This window comes from Ambystoma mexicanum, chromosome 8 (genome assembly GCF_040938575.1).
Source record: "Ambystoma mexicanum isolate Mex_15411 chromosome 8, UKY_AmexF1_1, whole genome shotgun sequence".
NCBI lineage: Eukaryota > Metazoa > Chordata > Amphibia > Caudata > Ambystomatidae > Ambystoma > Ambystoma mexicanum.
The window spans coordinates 1,186,965,356-1,186,983,911 of record NC_090929.1 but is presented as its reverse complement, the minus strand read 5'-3'; the positions used below and the strand labels follow the sequence as shown (position 1 = coordinate 1,186,983,911).

General features: G+C 42.9%; 1 protein-coding gene across 1 annotated transcript in view; it reads right to left on the bottom strand.

Moving 5' to 3' along the window:
• ANKRD22 (ankyrin repeat domain 22) overlaps positions 1-18,556 on the bottom strand; it is a 472,549-nt gene that overhangs the window by 378,093 nt on the left and 75,900 nt on the right. The window contains exon 2 of the mRNA XM_069611281.1: positions 101-292. Coding sequence (XP_069467382.1) covers positions 101-292 — 192 coding nt within the window. The remainder of the gene's footprint in view (positions 1-100; positions 293-18,556) is intronic.

Genomic DNA, 18,556 nt, shown 5'->3' with positions numbered 1-18,556 from the left:
AGATTTCAAGACATACTGAAGACAAAAGTATTGAGAAAAGTAAGTGTATTCTGATTTTGGATTATGTGTTTGATAAATACTGTATGTAATGGGGTCTTACGTCATTTCTGATGTTCACATCCGCTTTCTTCTCTATGAGGTATCGGACCACCCGTATGTGCCCTCTTCTGCAGGCGCAGATGAGAGGTGTGTCCCCACCATAGCTGTCCTTTATGTTCAGATTCTCACCGTCTTCCTGCAGAAACTGGTGGACCTGATGCAAGTTGTTTTGGTATGCCTCTTGGCAGATGGGCTGAGGAGACGAAAACACCAGCAATGGGTCAAAAATAATGGATTTAGAAAGATGCTAATGGGCAGAGCTGCCATACTGTGCTGGATCTTGAAAACACATTTTGCTTTGTTAACCTGCATATCTGTTATTATGCTCCAGTGGTGTTCATTTTCACAGGACAAAGCTGCACATGGTGGTAACAAATCACACAGGGTGGCCACATGTTTCTGTGTTCTTCTTTTAATGTTATGTTTTTGCCTGCAGTGGATGTGCGCTCTAATAGGGCAATACGATTTAACACAACAATCTTAACTTGTACCAGATAGTTCAGAAGGTCCCTAGAGTTATGCTTGGAAAACGATTCTTTGGTACATAAGAAGTTCTCTAATTATAGCACAGATACGGCAAGTAAAATCAGATTTACGGGCTAGTAATACTTGTCATTTCTCTAACACTCTACAGGGACACTTCTGTGCAGAATGCCGTACAAACATGCCCACCATCAAGAGTAGGGTCAGTGGAGTACGCCCATGTGTCTTCTAGTTCTCATGGTCCCCATGGTTACATCGCAAGCGTGCATGAGGCCCACACTCCCCTACCTGTTTCCTACCAGACCTGTCAGATGTTGTAAAAGAACAGCCTGGATAAAATATGTAGTTGCGTGCACAACACAGAGTAAAATAATTGCTAGAGACAAAGCAGCAGACAAAAATATCCGCACAAAGGGCAACTTTGCAGTTTACTTTTACTCTTTTCCGATAAAACGTGTACAGGGTCCTAATTTTTAGCCTCAGTAGAAACAACAAAATGTGTTTTATGTATAACAATTCCATACAGTCTGAACTATAAATAAAAACTGATAAAAAACAGTTATGACCACAAAACACCACACCTTCAACTGAGATCTACGCCATAGGGTTGTTGGCTGAAAGTTTGGTTTTAGATGTTCGGAAACAATTGTTCTTACTGAAGCCCTCACTTTGAATCTGAGGCCATGTGACCCACCACATTGGTTTGGGGAAAGGCATAGAAACTTGAGTGGTCCTGGCTACCTGTGGCTTTCACTGCCTTATCCATCTCCTGTGCCTTTCACTCATGTGCGAGGAGTATCAGTATGAGCTTCACTCAGCGTAACCTCCTTATATGACTAGCAATCCGGATTCTGACCATAATGCAGTAAAAGGACCGGCACCATGTAAGTTATCGATGATGCTCTCCAAATCGAGGACAAAAAGAGCCTCTGCTGACTCACCCTACTCGATCCCTCTCCTGCTTTTGATATTGTTTACTACAAAGCCCTTCTCAACATTCTCGCCATGAGCATTCGCTTCAAATGAGTAGTCCTGCATTTGTTTGCCTCCTAACTTTCCAACAGAGACCACCTTGTCTAGATGGACCCCAACTTATCCCATGGCCATTCAGTAGCGTAGCGTTCTGTGAGGCTCCATTCTGTGCCCAGTCATCGTCAACCTTTACATGGAACTTCTGAGGAAAGTGTTCACCCGCATGGTTGTCAAGATATGCCATTGCCAAAATAACACGCAGCTGTGACTAAAGATCAACTGAACAACTAACACCCATCGAGTCAATCAATGCCTGTCCTTTATACAAACTTGAAAGTAAAGCACCTGCCTCAAGCTCAACCAAAGACTGAATTTAGTCTACTAGGAAATCCCTTCAAGCATGTCAATGTCCTGAATTGGCTGACTGGCATGAAGCTCAAAAGATTCACCCATCACCTCTCACCCAGTGCAAGATCTCTCTGCTTTACTGTCTACTGTAACCTCACATTAAAAAATACCTATTTTCAAGACTGCCATAATAGCATGGCACAAGGTACCATTTTTCAGAAGAGTTGTACAAGCGTACAAGCCATGGTCCCTCCAAAAGCAGTGGGGCATGCTGCAGCATGTGTCATTCAAGAACTAGGAAAAAAATCAACCCTATCATCTCCATCCTCAATGAGCTTCACTTGCTATCCCTTTAAGCAAGCACCATGTTCGCCTGCATCCTGCATCTACAAAGCAATCGCAACTAAAAAGCCACTCTAACTAGCTGAGGAACTCACCATTTGCGGAGGCCAGTGAAGCACCAAACGCCACAACATCACCAGACTTGAAGCAAGCCTGGTCGAGCCTAACGCTAGCTGGATGACCGAAGGCTGGCATCCCGTCCGACCAAGAAGAGAAGAGAGCCCTTACGGGCTAAGGGTTTACGGATCCCTCACTAAACCCCTGCCTAAAGTCTCCTCCCAGGTGGCCAGGGAAAGACAGATGCTTCTTGATCCTGACCTTGGAGGTGGTGTTCTGCAGGAGGATCACCTGGGAGGAAAAAATGCCCAGGGGAGTGAGAGGACTCTGTGGGTTGAGACACAGTATTTGTCTTGCTCTAGGGATGATGGGCCTCATTACACGGACGGCGGTAAGGGTTAACGGTCACCGTTAATGGCAACGGTGACCGTTAACCCTTACCGCCGTACTACGAGGTCCCTTTGCGGGTTGGAGGAATTAACGCCTGCTTCTTGCAGGCGTTAAGTACCAACCCGCTAAGGGACCTCGGAGCTAATTACGGCACCGCAAAATTGCGGTGCCGTAATTAGCTCCTTCCCCATTCCCATAGAGCCCTATGGGGCAGAAATGGGAATGGGGAAGGGCAATGGCGGAAGGGGGATTTACCGCCCCTCCAACCTTGGAATGGGGCGGTAAATCCCCTTTCCGCCAAGGCGGTGCCGGTAATTTACCGGCATGGTCCAGGGTGCTAATAGCACCCTGGATTACCGCCTTCCGTGTAATGAGGCCCGATGTCTCCTAAATGTCAAAGCATGTAATGGCTTGTTGTAATAATCATCCTTCAGTTCCACAAGATATATATATATATATATATATATACATACATACATGGAAGTGAATAGAACCAATTTCTAGGTGTTGGGAGAAATAAACAGCTATCCAAAATCCTAGAGACTTGTAAGGCTAATAACTTCTATAACACCCAAAGGTATAGCGAAAGGAAATCTGTGAACAACAACAGCCAAAAAAGTACCGCCTTTCTCTTTTCAAGCAGTCTTGGTAACTAATCCTTGTGATATTGCTTTTAATATTATTATAAAGAACAGGCTTTTGTTTAAATGTAAACTTGAAAAACTGACTTTGGCATTAGGGACTTCAAGTCCCATAATTCCCTTGTGACTGGGACAAAGAAGATGTTATAGTGCAGTGTTATAGAAGTGGTCAGATCATGAATGCAAATGACCCACACCTGAAGGAGACTCAGATGCTCAAATGCCCCCTCAGGTGTAGGCCATGAGAAAAGTAGAGAAAAGCAGCCAGAAGCAGAAGCAGTGTGATACTTGCTTGCAGCCCAAACAGAAGCTGGGAGAGAGAGAAGACGCTGGGACCACTGTGCGGCAGAACACAGCTGCGGGTCCTGCGAGGCTCTGGGACTCTTGAATCCTGAAGTGGAGAGGCTTTGAATCGGATAGCGAAGGCAAGGGAAGCTTTTGTTACCAGGAGGTCATCTCAGGTGGCTGGCGTGAACATGGAGCCTCAAGACGGTCTCTGGTGGCTGGCGTGCACCAGAGGATCGCCACAGTGACAGGGGCTTCCGTTGCAGGTGGCATGGACAAAGGTGGACTCCAAGAAGCAGTTTGCCAGGTCGCGAATAGCAACAGAAGCAGAAGAAGTCCTGTGAGCGGCAAAGGGACATGAGACGCAAGGCTTACCCGGTGAGTTCACATGATGTTAGTGACACTGGAGCGATGCTTGCCCATTCGCGTATCCCAGATAGGCATTCAGTTCAAGAGCAGCACTAGTGTATGAGTGAAAATAACCTTGAAGTACATTTTGAAAATCGGACGATTGGAAACCAGCGAACGCAGCACTCGCATGTGTGTGAAAGCAGCCCCCAAAGCAATTTTGGATACCAAACCATTGAGCAGCAGGAAAAGTTCTGTAAACTAAAGCCAACTTTAGACGTGTAAGTCTATGGAAAACCCAATCACCAAATAGAGCAATATTGTTCAAAGGTAATACTCACAACCATTACCCAAGCCAAAAGCTCCTGAAGTCAAAGCGGATATAAATTAAACAATATTGCCAACGACAGAAAGAGGCAAACGAAAGATCTTTAAGTGGTGAAACCTGTTGCCCATATTTCATGCTACATGGGGTCAATGTTGGAGTAGACTCACATTGTAAAAGCCAAGAGAGAGACAGAAAAAGACCCTGTGCTTATCAACATTTGGTTGCCGCTGTAGTGGGGAAACAAGAGTGACAAAAAGAGGCTGCCCGCCTGGTAAAGATATTCAGAAGGAGAGGAGCATTTTAAAGAGCACAAATGTGAACGTTGTTTTCCCTAAAGAGTTATTAAGAGTTTTGAAGCTGCAATTTGTTGAATACTGCAAAGCTGTTATGAACCTCTTGTCAGTTGAACTTAACCACAAAAGCACTTGTTGTTGTGAAACGCTGTTCGGGCATGGGCGTAAAGCCAGATGGCAAACCTTTGGAGGTAGTACGCCTGGCATGGAAGTAAACTAGGTGGAAGTTGAAGAAGTGCTAAAAGTTGTATTGACAGGCACTTTTTATGTGCTTGTGCTACTGAAGAAAAGAGCTGTGTAAAGCTGCCAAGAACTTTATCAGTTGTGCAAAATCATCCTGACCAGGACAATTATTGTTGCATTTGATGAACTGCAAAGTTGTTCTTTATCTGAAGAAGCTAAATTATAGAAGGAAGAAGAAAAAACCTTTTTGTTTACTTTGTTCAAACATCGTAGTATTGGAACTTTTTGTTCAACAATTTGAACTTGCAAAGAACTGTATCTGAACTTTGTTGCAGACAAGGATTTCCTTATTTTCTTTTCTCGAACTGTGAAGCACAAAATAGGTAACGGGAAATTCCACCAATTATAAGAGACTGAGGTTACAATCACTATTGTTTTGAACTGCCATGCATGTCCTTATTAATCTGTTTTATATATAAGTTTGAGGGACAGATATCCTTTATTAGAGCGTTTCCTTTAGTTATTTTAGGCAGGGAAATCCTTGTTAGTGTAGCAATATTGAGGCGTTTATCAAACCTTGTTAAAAGAATAGAATGGCATTTGTTGAGAAAACCTTACAAAGTTGTCCGTCTCACATTTCTGTCCCCTCACACAGGAAAGAACCAGTTTCCTCAAGTGGCGCAACCACAGAGAAACTCTGGTGGCCTTGGAGCCCAGTAATGGATGCCAAAACCAGATCACTGGGGAGAGCCCAGACCCGAAGCTCTATGCCAGAAGGACATTGGCATCAGAGAAAAGCAGCAACAAGGAAGTGAACACTCCTAGAGAGAGACTACCAGTGAGAGATAAAAACACATTGAATCAAGACTAGAAAAGGCTAGAAAAGCCGCCAAGGTTACAGGAACCTGAGAAACACAAGCGCCTTTGAATCAGAACGGGAAAGGTACGAACACTTTGAATTGAGGCTAGGAAAGCCGATGAGGTTACGAGAACATAAGAAACATAAGAAGCCGGAGTGGGCAAGCAGCCCCTGTGAATCAGAACAGGAGGGCTACGACCACTTTGAATCAAGGCTTGAGAAATCGATGATGTTATGGGAACCCACAAAATCTCTGTGGCCAAGCCCATGTGTAAATCAGAACGACAGAAGTGCAAACACTTTGAATCAAGGAGAAACCTGAGAAACCCAAACGGGCAAGTGCCTTCTGTGACTCAGGTTGAAATATTTACGAACAATTTGCATCCAGGCTGGGAGAGCCGACAATGTGACGGGACCCTGAAAAACCCGAACGGGCAAGCTCCTTATGTGAGTCAAAGTGAAGGGGATAGGAACACTTTGCATCAAGGCTGGGAAAACCGACAAGGTTACAGGAGCCTGAGAATCCTGAGTGTACAAGTGCCTTATGTGAATTACATTGAGTCCAAGAGTCACGGAACTGTTATAAAGAGAACTGTGTTAAGATGCAACCATTCAGAGGATAATTTCTTTTGATCAAGCAAAGTCAGAACCGTTTTATCCCATTTAGAGACTTGAATTTAACTACAAGCCATCCAAGTGATTGGGCCAGGCCGAAGCCTAAGATAGAGGCCATTGGTCCAGCCTAGAGAGGCTGGAACAATGGCCTCTTAATTTAAGAAAACATAACTAAAAAAGTTTAGTTAAGTTTTATTAAATTGTAAGGACCAGGGTAGTTGGATAGGATTTTGGACAAAAGACTGTTTTCTTTTTGATGAGCACCATTAGCTTCAATTTCTGGGTAGGGAACTTCCTTCATAGAAATAGGGCAAGTTAGGAGTTAGGATGCTGCCCGAATACAATTTAAATTCCTCTACATCACCCACAAGGCTATCTGGGCCCGGTGAGCACACTATCTTCAACTTTATCTTACTAAATACTCTCCCTCTAGACTACTATGTTCCTCTGGCACCAACTCTTTGTGTGTAAAGCGTTTTGCTAAACAGAGGGGAGGTGGTCAATCACTTTCCTCAGCTGGCTCCCTCCTATGGAACATCCTCCCCTCTGCCTCTGCGCCTTGAGCAGGACTTTCTGTATAAGCGCCTAATAAGCAAACAATACATAAATAAATAAATAAAAACATAGGTCTCTACCTGTGAGATTTTCCAAAAGACTGCAGCCACTCCAGTTCCCCAGGCCCCACTACAACCCCTTCCCATTATTGAAATCCCTATTTTCTGAATAGTGATGGATGTAGTGGGCCCGCTAGAAACATCCAAACGAGGGAATAAGTCATTTCACATAATTCTGGATTATGCTACTCAGTGCCCCAAAGCATTTCCCCTCAGGAACAACACGACTCAGCAGATAGTTAAACATCTACTTCCGTTCCCGTCACAAGTCTGGTTTCCAAAGGAAATCCTTACCAACCCAGGCACAACTATGTCAAAAATCATGTAAGACATAAAAGAGGTGTTACATATCAAGACCCTATGTACCTCTGTGTACCACCACCAGATGGCCTTGTGGAAAGTTTAACCAAACCTTAAAGAGAATTCTCCGCAAATTAGTGTAGTTCGATGGTATGAATTGGGATGTTATGATCCCTGAGCTCTCTGAGGTACGAAAAACACCCGAGGCGTCTCTAGGATATTTCCCTTTTGAACTGTTATATGGGCGAGAACCTCAAAACATGCTGGATATTTTAAAAAAGACCTGGGAAGAGAGAGAAGAGGCCATTCTTCCCATTTCCCAAACAGGCCAGAAGCTAAATTCTCATATGGCTGCTGTTAGGGAAATCGTAAAAAAACAAAATTTGGGTAGGGGCAAACAACATCAAAAGTCCCTACACGACAAGCAAGTGGTAGCCCGATCTTCCTTCATTGAGGAATCTGTCTTAGTTCTCCTTCTCACATCTGAGAACAAAATGATCTCGAAATGGTAGAGTCCCTATTAAATCCTTCAGAAAAAGGTTCCCTTAAATGATCTAGTGGCAGAACCCAATAGATGCCAGAAAACACACATTTTTCATGTCAACTTGTTGGAAAAATTGAAGGTTGACTGAGTAGAGGCGACTACTGTAAGTATGGCCACAGTCCTTACAGACCAAGAACTAGAACACCAGTTGGTCCCTCAACATTGACTACCCTCCCAACAAGAAGATCTGCCTGATCTCCTAGAGCAACTCCCAGATGTCTTCTCAGAACAACCCGGGAGAGTACAAAACTATTCTCATTATATCAAGACACCAACCTGGGCAATGATATGACGAGTTTAGGGCATAGTTTCTTGTTCTAAAGGACATGCAGATGCTTTTACATCTTGTCCCTGGAGGACCTGCTTGGTACAAATGGTTAGAGTCTACTGCAAGCATTTAGGTGAATATGTTCATACTTAAGTTAATAAGAGAACGCTCGATACCTCTGCGCTACAACTATTCGCCACTGTCTCTGACATCAGAGCAGCCGAATTCTACAAACTGCTGGCAACTGCTGACTCTCTTACCATCAAGTGGCTAGTTCAATCCCAATGGGAGTCGGATTGTGGCCTTTTCTTCGATGACAGCGCATTGACTCGGCAATGGCTCGGATGAGAAGTGTCTCCACTTCTGCCAATATCACTCAAAACCTTTTCTTCTTCGTACACGGAGCCTTTATCACCCCTCTAAAAAGGATAAAGACTAAGATCGAATCAGATGGTAACTGTTGGTCGTGCGGGGATACCCGTGGTTCTTACAAGTATATGTTTTATGACTGTCCTTTTGTTTTCAGGTTGTGGCAGGAAATTTGGAAATATCAGAAGGTGATTTTCAAAGTTCACATCCCTCTATCCTTTGCTAATGTTTTTCTTGGCAGTATCGCTATCAAAGAGGGTGAAATTCTCCCCTTCCCCATCCTTTATGACCTTTTTATTGCTATTGGCATCAAGCTTATTACTGCCAATTGGAAACATTCTCGAAACATTTCCATTAAGGGCTGGTGGAATAATATCTGCCACACACACAGAATTGAACACTGTATGGATACTTACCTTGATCACCCCCAAATACAATATTAAATGGGCTCCTTTTATCAACTACTTAGATTATCATAACATGACTGCTCATAGCTCAAAGTCTTTCTCTATGGCTGTAGCACAGTAATTAGTAGTCGTAATACTTGCTGCATACATTCTTATTGACGAATGAGCAAACTTGTCAACTGTGCCCTCCCTTCCCACCCATCATTCCTTTGTATAGTGTCTGTCTAATGTCTGTCCCCCAGTTAGTCCAAAGAGGAATTGTTCTTTTACTACTATACAAATCACATATCTGTGAACGACTACTTTATTTTCTTCATGCCTTGATTTTGTTCATCCAATGCTCTTATGCACTTACCTAATCTCGGTTTTATCTGGATATTATTTGTCTTGCCATATATTAGGCCTCAATTTTTATCACATTGTTCTTGTTATCATATTCAACTATTCTAATGTTTTGTGATTTACTTACTAAATCTTAATAAATATTATTAAACAAAAAAAAGTTAGTAAGAGAAATAGGCTGATAATTTGCACAATTCACTCAGTCCACCTCTGCCATGAGAATGACACACACCCCCGAGTGTCCTGTCAAATGTGGCAACTAGTGCTATGCTGGCATTAGCTTCCTGAAATAACTTTGCAGGCACAGGAGCTAACAGAATTTTATAAATGGTATCCATAGAAAGGGATGCAATTAGCATAACATATATCTAGATGTTGTGAGCAGTGACACTCCAGAAAATCGTGAGATTGGTATGTAAGCTTTATTTAGTTGCCATACCTACATCTACCCCCGTCCACACAATGTACTGCGATTTGCAAAGGCACATTTCGTCTGCCTTCCCACTAATATTCTTACGGAAGGATCGCTTTGCTTTTAGGCTGGGTAGTTAGTCCCTGTTCTGCCAGCAGTGGGGAGGGGCACTTGCCTTGGGATTTGCTGGCGACGAGAGACATGTTTCTCTTGGGTAACGTATATTTTTGTTATGTGCATGGGTGAATGCACAAAGGCAAGCGGCACTTCTTGGCGGGGTGTCTCTGCTCACAGCATCTAGACACATGCTCTCTGTACCAATTGGAGACCTTTGCATGTTTGAAAAAGCGAGTGCAATACTGCAATGTATATTTATGTCAAACATTTGATAACATGTCCCCATGGGTGTTTTCCCTGTGGCCTTGTCTTTTGGACACTATTTCATTTCATACTCAGCAAGCAAGTTCTCCCAAAGATACACTCTCCATGTGATTTAACGTGAATGTATTTCAATCTGAGATTGGCTCTCATTCTCTCCTCCTGCATGTTAGGTAGGTTTTTCTAAAGTCCAACTGGTGTGGGACTTCATAAGACTTGTCTCTTGGTGTTAGGGCCCCAACTCTTAATATAGGCCTGTACTACACAAGTCGGTACAGTGGCTGAGCAGCCAGGCTGTGAGCTGTAGAGCAGTAGAATGAAATCAGTTCCCACAGGTATCCAAGTAAACATTTACTCACTTTAAGTTATATTAAAATATATGTATTTAAATATACACAAGGCACACAAGCAAATCTAAAATGCAGCAACTAACCATAACATGCAATGTGAAATGGAATTAATTCATATAAGAAACAATAATGCAGGTGTCTTGATATTGGGCAAAATCTTCCTCGGGGCCAGCCCTTTGAGAGCAAAAATACCCAATTCAGCCCAAAATACAGGTTCTATTGTGCTGAGCAGTGATCTCATGCAAGTGACAAATGACACCCTCAAAGTGTTATTAGCATATTTATTCTAAGCAGTGAATTTCATATACATTTGGTATTAATGTTAGAGAATATTACAAAGCATAAACCAAAGAGCAATGCAAAATATAGTGAAACATGGAACTTAGATAAACATAGAGAAACATAGAGAAATATAGAGAAACATAGAGAAACACAGTCTTACGTCCCTTAATCAGCCCTGGGAGACCTGGGTTTCTCATAAGCTAGCTGTAAGACAAGCCCCGCTCATAGAAAAACAAGGCTGGAGGACACCGTGAGAGCCAATTCCGGGCACCTGACTGTACACGAATCAAGTCCACAGGCGATCTCCCCCTGATCCATGTGTGCATGGATATTTTATAACTTCTTGCTGTCAGTCACCATGACGCACAGTTCCAGAACTTTCCCTGTGCAACTGGCTCATGGAAAAAAACCCAGCTCTCTCTGAGATGCTCCCTGCTCGCTCCTACCCCCTCCCTTGTTCCCATCTGCGCTGGCTGAGGAATGTCTTATCAGTACCTTCCCAGAGAAAAGGAAGATTAGCTTGGAGCCAGGGCCAACGTTAGTGAGGCTGAATATTCTAAGGGAAGCAGGGATGTATTAACCCCATCTGCAAGCTCTAAAAGGCATGCACTCATAGCTTAGTGTTTATAGCGCTTAAGACTGGCTATCTAAGCGCTATATAGGTGCCATGATGTTCCAAACACTCCAAAAACCTATTAGCTACATAGCTGGGGGCCCTCCCTGCCTGTCTATCATATTCCTTGTAGCTCACTACTGCATAATGGAAGTGCTACAACAGACTACTGTCAGCATTTTTAGCACATACTTTGAATACACTATTGGCTTTCAGCGGCTAATGCTGTCATCTAAAGCCCTGATTGGCAAGGTTGCAATTTCGTGTATCACTACATTCCACCCCTATTCAACGTTTGTGCGACAAATGCTGACTAATACCTATCAACATAGTATTTAGTGCAGTGATAAAGACCTAGGGGCTTTGCAAGAGGTTTAAGCAAACTATCTTCTAGCGGTTAGTTAGCGTGGCATGCAAGGTAAAACACTACCTAAACAAAAATGTACACAAAGTGAACAGTGACATATACCCTTGCCAGAACCTGGCCTACACAAAAATACCTACGCCAAGTGAACATGGACATTTACTCTAGCCAAAACCTGGCCTACACAAAAATACCTAAATCAATTTTGTATAACTGATTGTCAGTTAAAAAGCAGCATGCAGTTAAAATGTCAAGGCAATCCAGTGTAGTCTAATCTACAATGCACTATTGCATTTATGTATGGTTACCAATTCTAAAACCTGGCAGCCTTTCACCCTAAGGGCCTACCCTCCCCCTGATCCCAGGGCATTCAAGCGTGACTATGGGCTGTGTGACTAGACACTTCCCCCAGGTAGGTGGAACCCAACCAGAAACCATCTAATTTCGTGAACAAGGTGAACCCATGGGCACCAGGTTGTCTAAATAAAAACAATTCTACTAATTTACATCAAAGCATGGCATGTGTTATTCATGCAATCAAAAGCAAGCAATTCAATCCATATGTATGCTGGTAACTGTAGCTCTGCGTGCCAGTGTGTGGAGGATGGTCGCCCCCACCCAGTAAAAAGCCAACACCTGCTGATTTAACAATGTTTGCCATACAATGCATTGTGTGTATTTAGCAGTCTTGTTGACCTGCCCTATGGCAGACAAAAATGTCTTCATGTCTAAAATTCTGTTATCTTCAATTGGCTGTCAATACTTGTAGCAGTGCTGGGCATATCAATGGGCCCCACTAGGCCAGAAGTTCTATAGCAGAGCTGGCATCAGAACCCATAGTGGCTAGCTTATAGTGCACAGTTTCTATGTCACAAGCATATAAAGCTCCTGCAATTAATGAATTTAGCTCCCTAGCTACACGCACTCTAGTGATGGGCCATAGAAATGGACTCCATTTGTAGCAGCTTGGTAGTACTAAGGAAACATTGCCTCATGATAAATCTATGTCCAAGTGTAGCACTGTAATAATGAAGGTGTGCATTACCAGTCTACAATTTACATGTTGTCTTACCACTGGAAAATCTAACAGGTTCACAGTGTCTACCTTCTGTGACTTGGAGAATACCCTTCTTCAAGTGGGATATCTACCATATACAATATTAACTTTAGCCACAAACACCATACTACTATCCGGCAGTGGCTGTTTCATCACACCATGGAAAAAATTCATTTAGTCAAGTTATAGTTCATTAAATCTTGGCGAGAACACTCGCTGCAGTTCTTGGTCAGAAAAACATCACATTAGACAAATTAAACAAATGGTATCCATTCAGTGACAAAAGATGCCTGACAATGTGCCAGGCCAGTACTCTAGCAATTCCATGTGGATACTCATTTGCAGCGCTTTTCCAAAGAATTATTCCAAATGTTTACAATCAAAAGGTGACTCTTTGCATTAGTGTGCTGGAGACAGCTGTCCCCACAAAAACATGAAACTGGTTGGTTTAACAAAAAACCGTGTCACACTCTGTGTCATAAAATCAAACATCAAGTCAGTCATGGTTACATTTACCTGCCTTAAGCTGGCTGTAAAAGTATCCAGTGTTTCAAAGATTACCATTTCAAATTATAGCTCATACACTTGGCAGCATTACTTCAATTAAGAATCTTAACCTACGCACAGGTGACTTTGATGTGCGCACTCATCTTATCTCAAAATTAATTACACTCCTGCTTGCATAATTCTGCTGCCCCAACAGTTCATAAATCATTCTCCTGCCTACGTGCAATGTAGAATATTTTTTTTTTTTCAAAAAACAAAACATCTCTGGTTAAAGCCATTCAGTTGGAAGAGTAAAACCATTTGGTTTTTTCAGATTCATCTCAACAGTGCATTTAAAAACCATTTTTCAATGTGTTAGCATTCAATTGCTGTGTCACACAGCTGTATGTGGTGCCTGATGTTACAGTCCATAATTCATTGTCCATAGTCCTTTAAACAAGAAAGGGCAAAACATGTCATTTAAATGTGTAGCATCAAATACTTGATAATTAGCCAAGTCTGCACCGTGCCAGTTCAGTTCGCAGTGGCTCGCTTTCTCTGAGAATGCGTCTGACCCTTCTTTGATCAGTGTCACCCACAAACTGCACATTATCTTCCTATATTATGAAATGTCTTGTCGTGCTTTGCCTAGGCAAAATACAAACAGAAATGTTAGGATGTCATCAAAACTTCAATATCAGCGTTATCCACCCCTTCCCATAATACCACCCCCATCTTCAAAAAGTCTCATCAGGTAACTACACACTTTGTCATTGCTACTGCAATTATTTATCACCTTTCTGCATGTTTCTGGGGGCTTATTTACACTCAACCATACGGGGTGTAACTGCCTAATCACAAACTCATTTGTGCAATGCAATCATAGCTGGTCAATGGTACCTCAGACTGATCTGTGCTTTTACAAAGCCATATAGTAAGTACCCAGGTCGCACAATGCTTTTCTTTTTCACCAAAGCGATCACCAATGCCAGGCGCCAACTTGCTTCCAGTGTCCCATGATCTTGGTTTAGGTTGCCCTGCTGGCATCACTCCATTTTTCAAAGGTAAAGTCTTTCAGTATTTATCTTTCTTTTCTTAGCAGTGTCTTTTCAAGCCTCTGGTTTTTTCACTTGTCATCATTTTTTTTCAAAGGGCGTTTGCTGTTTTTGAACCACTCCTTTGAGTGCGATAGTCTGAGTCAGTTTCTTTTGTTGCTTCAACAAATCATTCATTCTTGCACTAAGCCGTGTGGCTTCTGGATCATGGCTAATGTGCAGTGTTCATGTTTTACTTCAAAGCCCCGCTCTGCATGTTGTCTCTTGCAAAACGGCTAAGCACTTTTGTCAGTTTTGCTTCCATCTGGAAGGCCATAATGTCTTTGTCAGTTACTCCATCCCCTGGCAATGTAGCTTGCAGTTTGCCAGATGTGTATTTTCTCTTCTCAAAGCGCCTAGAGGTTTCTTCTCCAGTGCACAGCGCTTTACTTCAGTTCACATCACATGGAGCATTGGAATGCAGCTTGCACAGCAATAGCGCTTTACTTCACTTCACATCACATCACATGGGAATGCGGTTTGCACAGTAATATCTGTTGGAATGGGCAGCTGTCTTTTCTTGGCCCATTCACAGATGCATAGGTAAATGTTCAGATGTGATGTGCCCGTCTGCCATCCTGCATGAAGCCTTTGCTCCGTACCACAGTTTACTAGGCAAATTCTTTACTTTTTGAACAGCTCTCTGTTTTTGCTCCCCCTTCCTCAGGAATGCAGGCATGTTTATCTTTCGTGTGCACCTGGCAGCGCCATTAGCACGCAGCTTATCTCTTTTGCCTATAACTCTTATACTGTGGCGGCTTCACTCGTTTCAGACAATTCATCCAGATTAACTCTTTCTTGTACTGTTTCTGCTTTTGTTTGCCTTCACGCACCTCGCCCAAGACAGCTTCAAGGCACAAGCTCTGCACACACAGCAAGACTCTTGTTTTCAAAAGCGGCACTTTTCTTGTCATTTTTCTACTCCATGTAATTTTGCAAAATGTCAAAGCGTCTTTTTTTTTCTTGTAATGTGCGATCTTTCAAGAGAACTCACAACCCATTAAATCTTTGTGCTATCTTATCACACACAGATGTTTCATTCTGTTGTACCATTGCCAAACTATAACCACTCAGTTCAGTGCATTTAAAAAATAAAAATGCCATATTTAGTGCAGCTCCCTGCACGTTTTTTTTTGTTGCAAGAACAACCCACACTCTATTGCTTGTGGGCTGTTTAATGTGTCAACAACATTTTTCCCCATGTATCACAGTCAACAGGTCACTATTTTCAAAGCATACATCACTTTTGAGGCAACAGCACAAATCCATGGCATAGCATGGGGACAGTCAAAAATACTCCAGGGGCAATTTAGAAAAATATAAATTGTTTTTCCCCCCAACCATTGCAAGCTGGTTCTGCAATTTCAAATCAGTACACAAAAATCGAAAATCCAAATAACATTCACTCACTTTCCTTTTAAGTGAGTCTCTCACCCAATAAAAGCATGGCACAGCCTAAAATGCAATATAACCATTTTAGTATGTTTCCTTTAAACAGAATTTGCCACCATTAGCACATGGAATTTTACAGTTGCCAAAAGAAAGAAAAAAAACTCTTTAGGCTCTCAGCACAGATGTTACTCATTCTCCTAAGCATGGCTCATTCCCCTTCCTCATTATTCAGGAATGCCAACCCTTCAAAAGCATACATCAAAAAAGACGAACCTTCGCCTCCGAACATTACAGCCCCCACTCGCTAGCACACTGGGGCTGAGTCAATGGTTAAATCACTATTCACAATTTGCATGTCAAATCCCTGCAATTATTATTTTTTTTCCTGCCCTCATGACAGAATAGAGATGAGAACTCCGTCTCACTATGCATTCCAAATTACAACTTTAAACTTGGGAAACCACATGATAAAATTCTTTTCTAATTGAGCATACATCTTTCTTAACCATTCATCGGAGTGCTTTAAACAAAGCCATTTCCCGCTCGTTTATTGCCTTGTACTCCCTGGCACCAATCCCATGAAGGGAGTCTTAACCACACAAGCTATCGGCCACGGCAAGCCGACACAACATTGCTGCCTTTTGAAGTCTCAGAGCTGCAGTGAGACCATCAAGGAAATGCGACAGCCTGCTCCCCACTCTACACTGTGTTCTCTCACACCATTTGTCATGTCAGCATGGCACTGCTCTTCACAATCCCACAAAGCTGCCACCAAATGTCTTGATATTGGGCAAAATCTTCCTCGGGGCCAGCCCTTTGAGAGCAAAAATACCCAATTCAGCCCAAAATACAGGTTCTATTGTGCTGAGCAGTGATCTCATGCAAGTGACAAATGACACCCTCAAAGTGTTATTAGCATATTTATTCTAAGCAGTGAATTTCATATACATTTGGTATTAATGTTAGAGAATATTACAAAGCATAAACCAAAGAGCAATGCAAAATATAGTGAAACATGGAACTTAGATAAACATAGAGAAACATAGAGAAATATAGAGAAACATAGAGAAACACAGTCTTACGTCCCTTAATCAGCCCTGGGAGACCTGGGTTTCTCATAAGCTAGCTGTAAGACAAGCCCCGCTCATAGAAAAACAAGGCTGGAGGACACCGTGAGAGCCAATTCCGGGCACCTGACTGTACACGAATCAAGTCCACAGGCGATCTCCCCCTGATCCATGTGTGCATGGATATTTTATAACTTCTTGCTGTCAGTCACCATGACGCACAGTTCCAGAACTTTCCCTGTGCAACTGGCTCATGGAAAAAAACCCAGCTCTCTCTGAGATGCTCCCTGCTCGCTCCTACCCCCTCCCTTGTTCCCATCTGCGCTGGCTGAGGAATGTCTTATCAGTACCTTCCCAGAGAAAAGGAAGATTAGCTTGGAGCCAGGGCCAACGTTAGTGAGGCTGAATATTCTAAGGGAAGCAGGGATGTATTAACCCCATCTGCAAGCTCTAAAAGGCATGCACTCATAGCTTAGTGTTTATAGCGCTTAAGACTGGCTATCTAAGCGCTATATAGGTGCCATGATGTTCCAAACACTCCAAAAACCTATTAGCTACATAGCTGGGGGCCCTCCCTGCCTGTCTATCATATTCCTTGTAGCTCACTACTGCATAATGGAAGTGCTACAACAGACTACTGTCAGCATTTTTAGCACATACTTTGAATACACTATTGGCTTTCAGCGGCTAATGCTGTCATCTAAAGCCCTGATTGGCAAGGTTGCAATTTCGTGTATCACTACAGCAGGTGAGCAACTTTGTCAATGCTTTACATATCCAGCACACAGAGTGACATTAATTAAAGTCAGTATCAGCACTTATATATATCACCTATACAAAATTGAGCTGGGAGGGAAAGTTTCAGACTTAGGTAGAACACACTTTAGCAACTGGTAATAACAAATATACCCTCCCAGAGGGAAATAGGCAGTCTGTTTCCTATCAAATAAAAGTGTTCACAATTAAACCCTATAGAGGAACCAGCATTGCCAAAGCCAATAGGCACAGAAGATGGACCTTTGGAAAACCAGGACAGCCAAAGTCAAATGGACAGTTCCAGTTCTGAGGAAGATCTTCAGATGAAAAGTTAGTTATTCAGTCAGTGGTTCTTGGGGAAACACAGGAACTCAAGGGGAGCCTACCTGATAGTGCACAAGCTGCAAGGCCTGCACAAAGGAGTTGAGGTTAACTTTTACTTGAAGAGCACTTCCCAAGCCAGGAAGCACTGAAACCGGCACAAGGTAATTACAGCCTAAGCCCCACAGTACCTTGAAAGTGAAGAAGAAATTGCAGATGGCTTCCTTCTAGGTGCAGTGTTGCAGACCCCGATTCCTGCTCTTTGGTTGTGATGACGAAAAGAGGGACCTCTGGCGGGCTTCTGCCACATCACTCAGGAGAAGGGGTCGGCAACAATGGATTCAGCTCACTCCAGCGGCATTTGTGGTTTTGGTACCTTTTTCTTTGCGCCAAGAAGAAATGAATATTGCTGATTTGATTCTCCTCGATTACTCTGTCCTGAACTCTGGTGAGGGGACTATTGGTGGAGACTTCCCGCCTCTGTTGGTCCACACAGATGACTTCAAAGTTTCAGCCGGATTCAATCTTCAAAACAGGATTCACAGGATCTCGTCACTTCATCCCAGAGGGGAGTCCTTCCCTGTGAGGCAAGGGATGTGAGGCTACTACTTAATAGTCCCTGTAGGGGTGGTAAAAAGCAAGAGGACCTCATAGGGAGAGACTCCCCTTATGGGGATAAGGATTCCCGTCCGTAAAAGACCTCCCTAAACCCTTATCCCCAGAGGCTATGGCCCTGTGGACTCCTCCCTCTGAACCTGAAACTACTTCTGTTTGTTATTGTGGAGTCTCTACTATTGTATCTACAAGACCAGATAAGACTGAGGCAAAGAAGAACCAAAGAAACATACAGAACAACAGTAGAAAGTATTACCCAAGACTGTGAAGGGGTGGCCACTA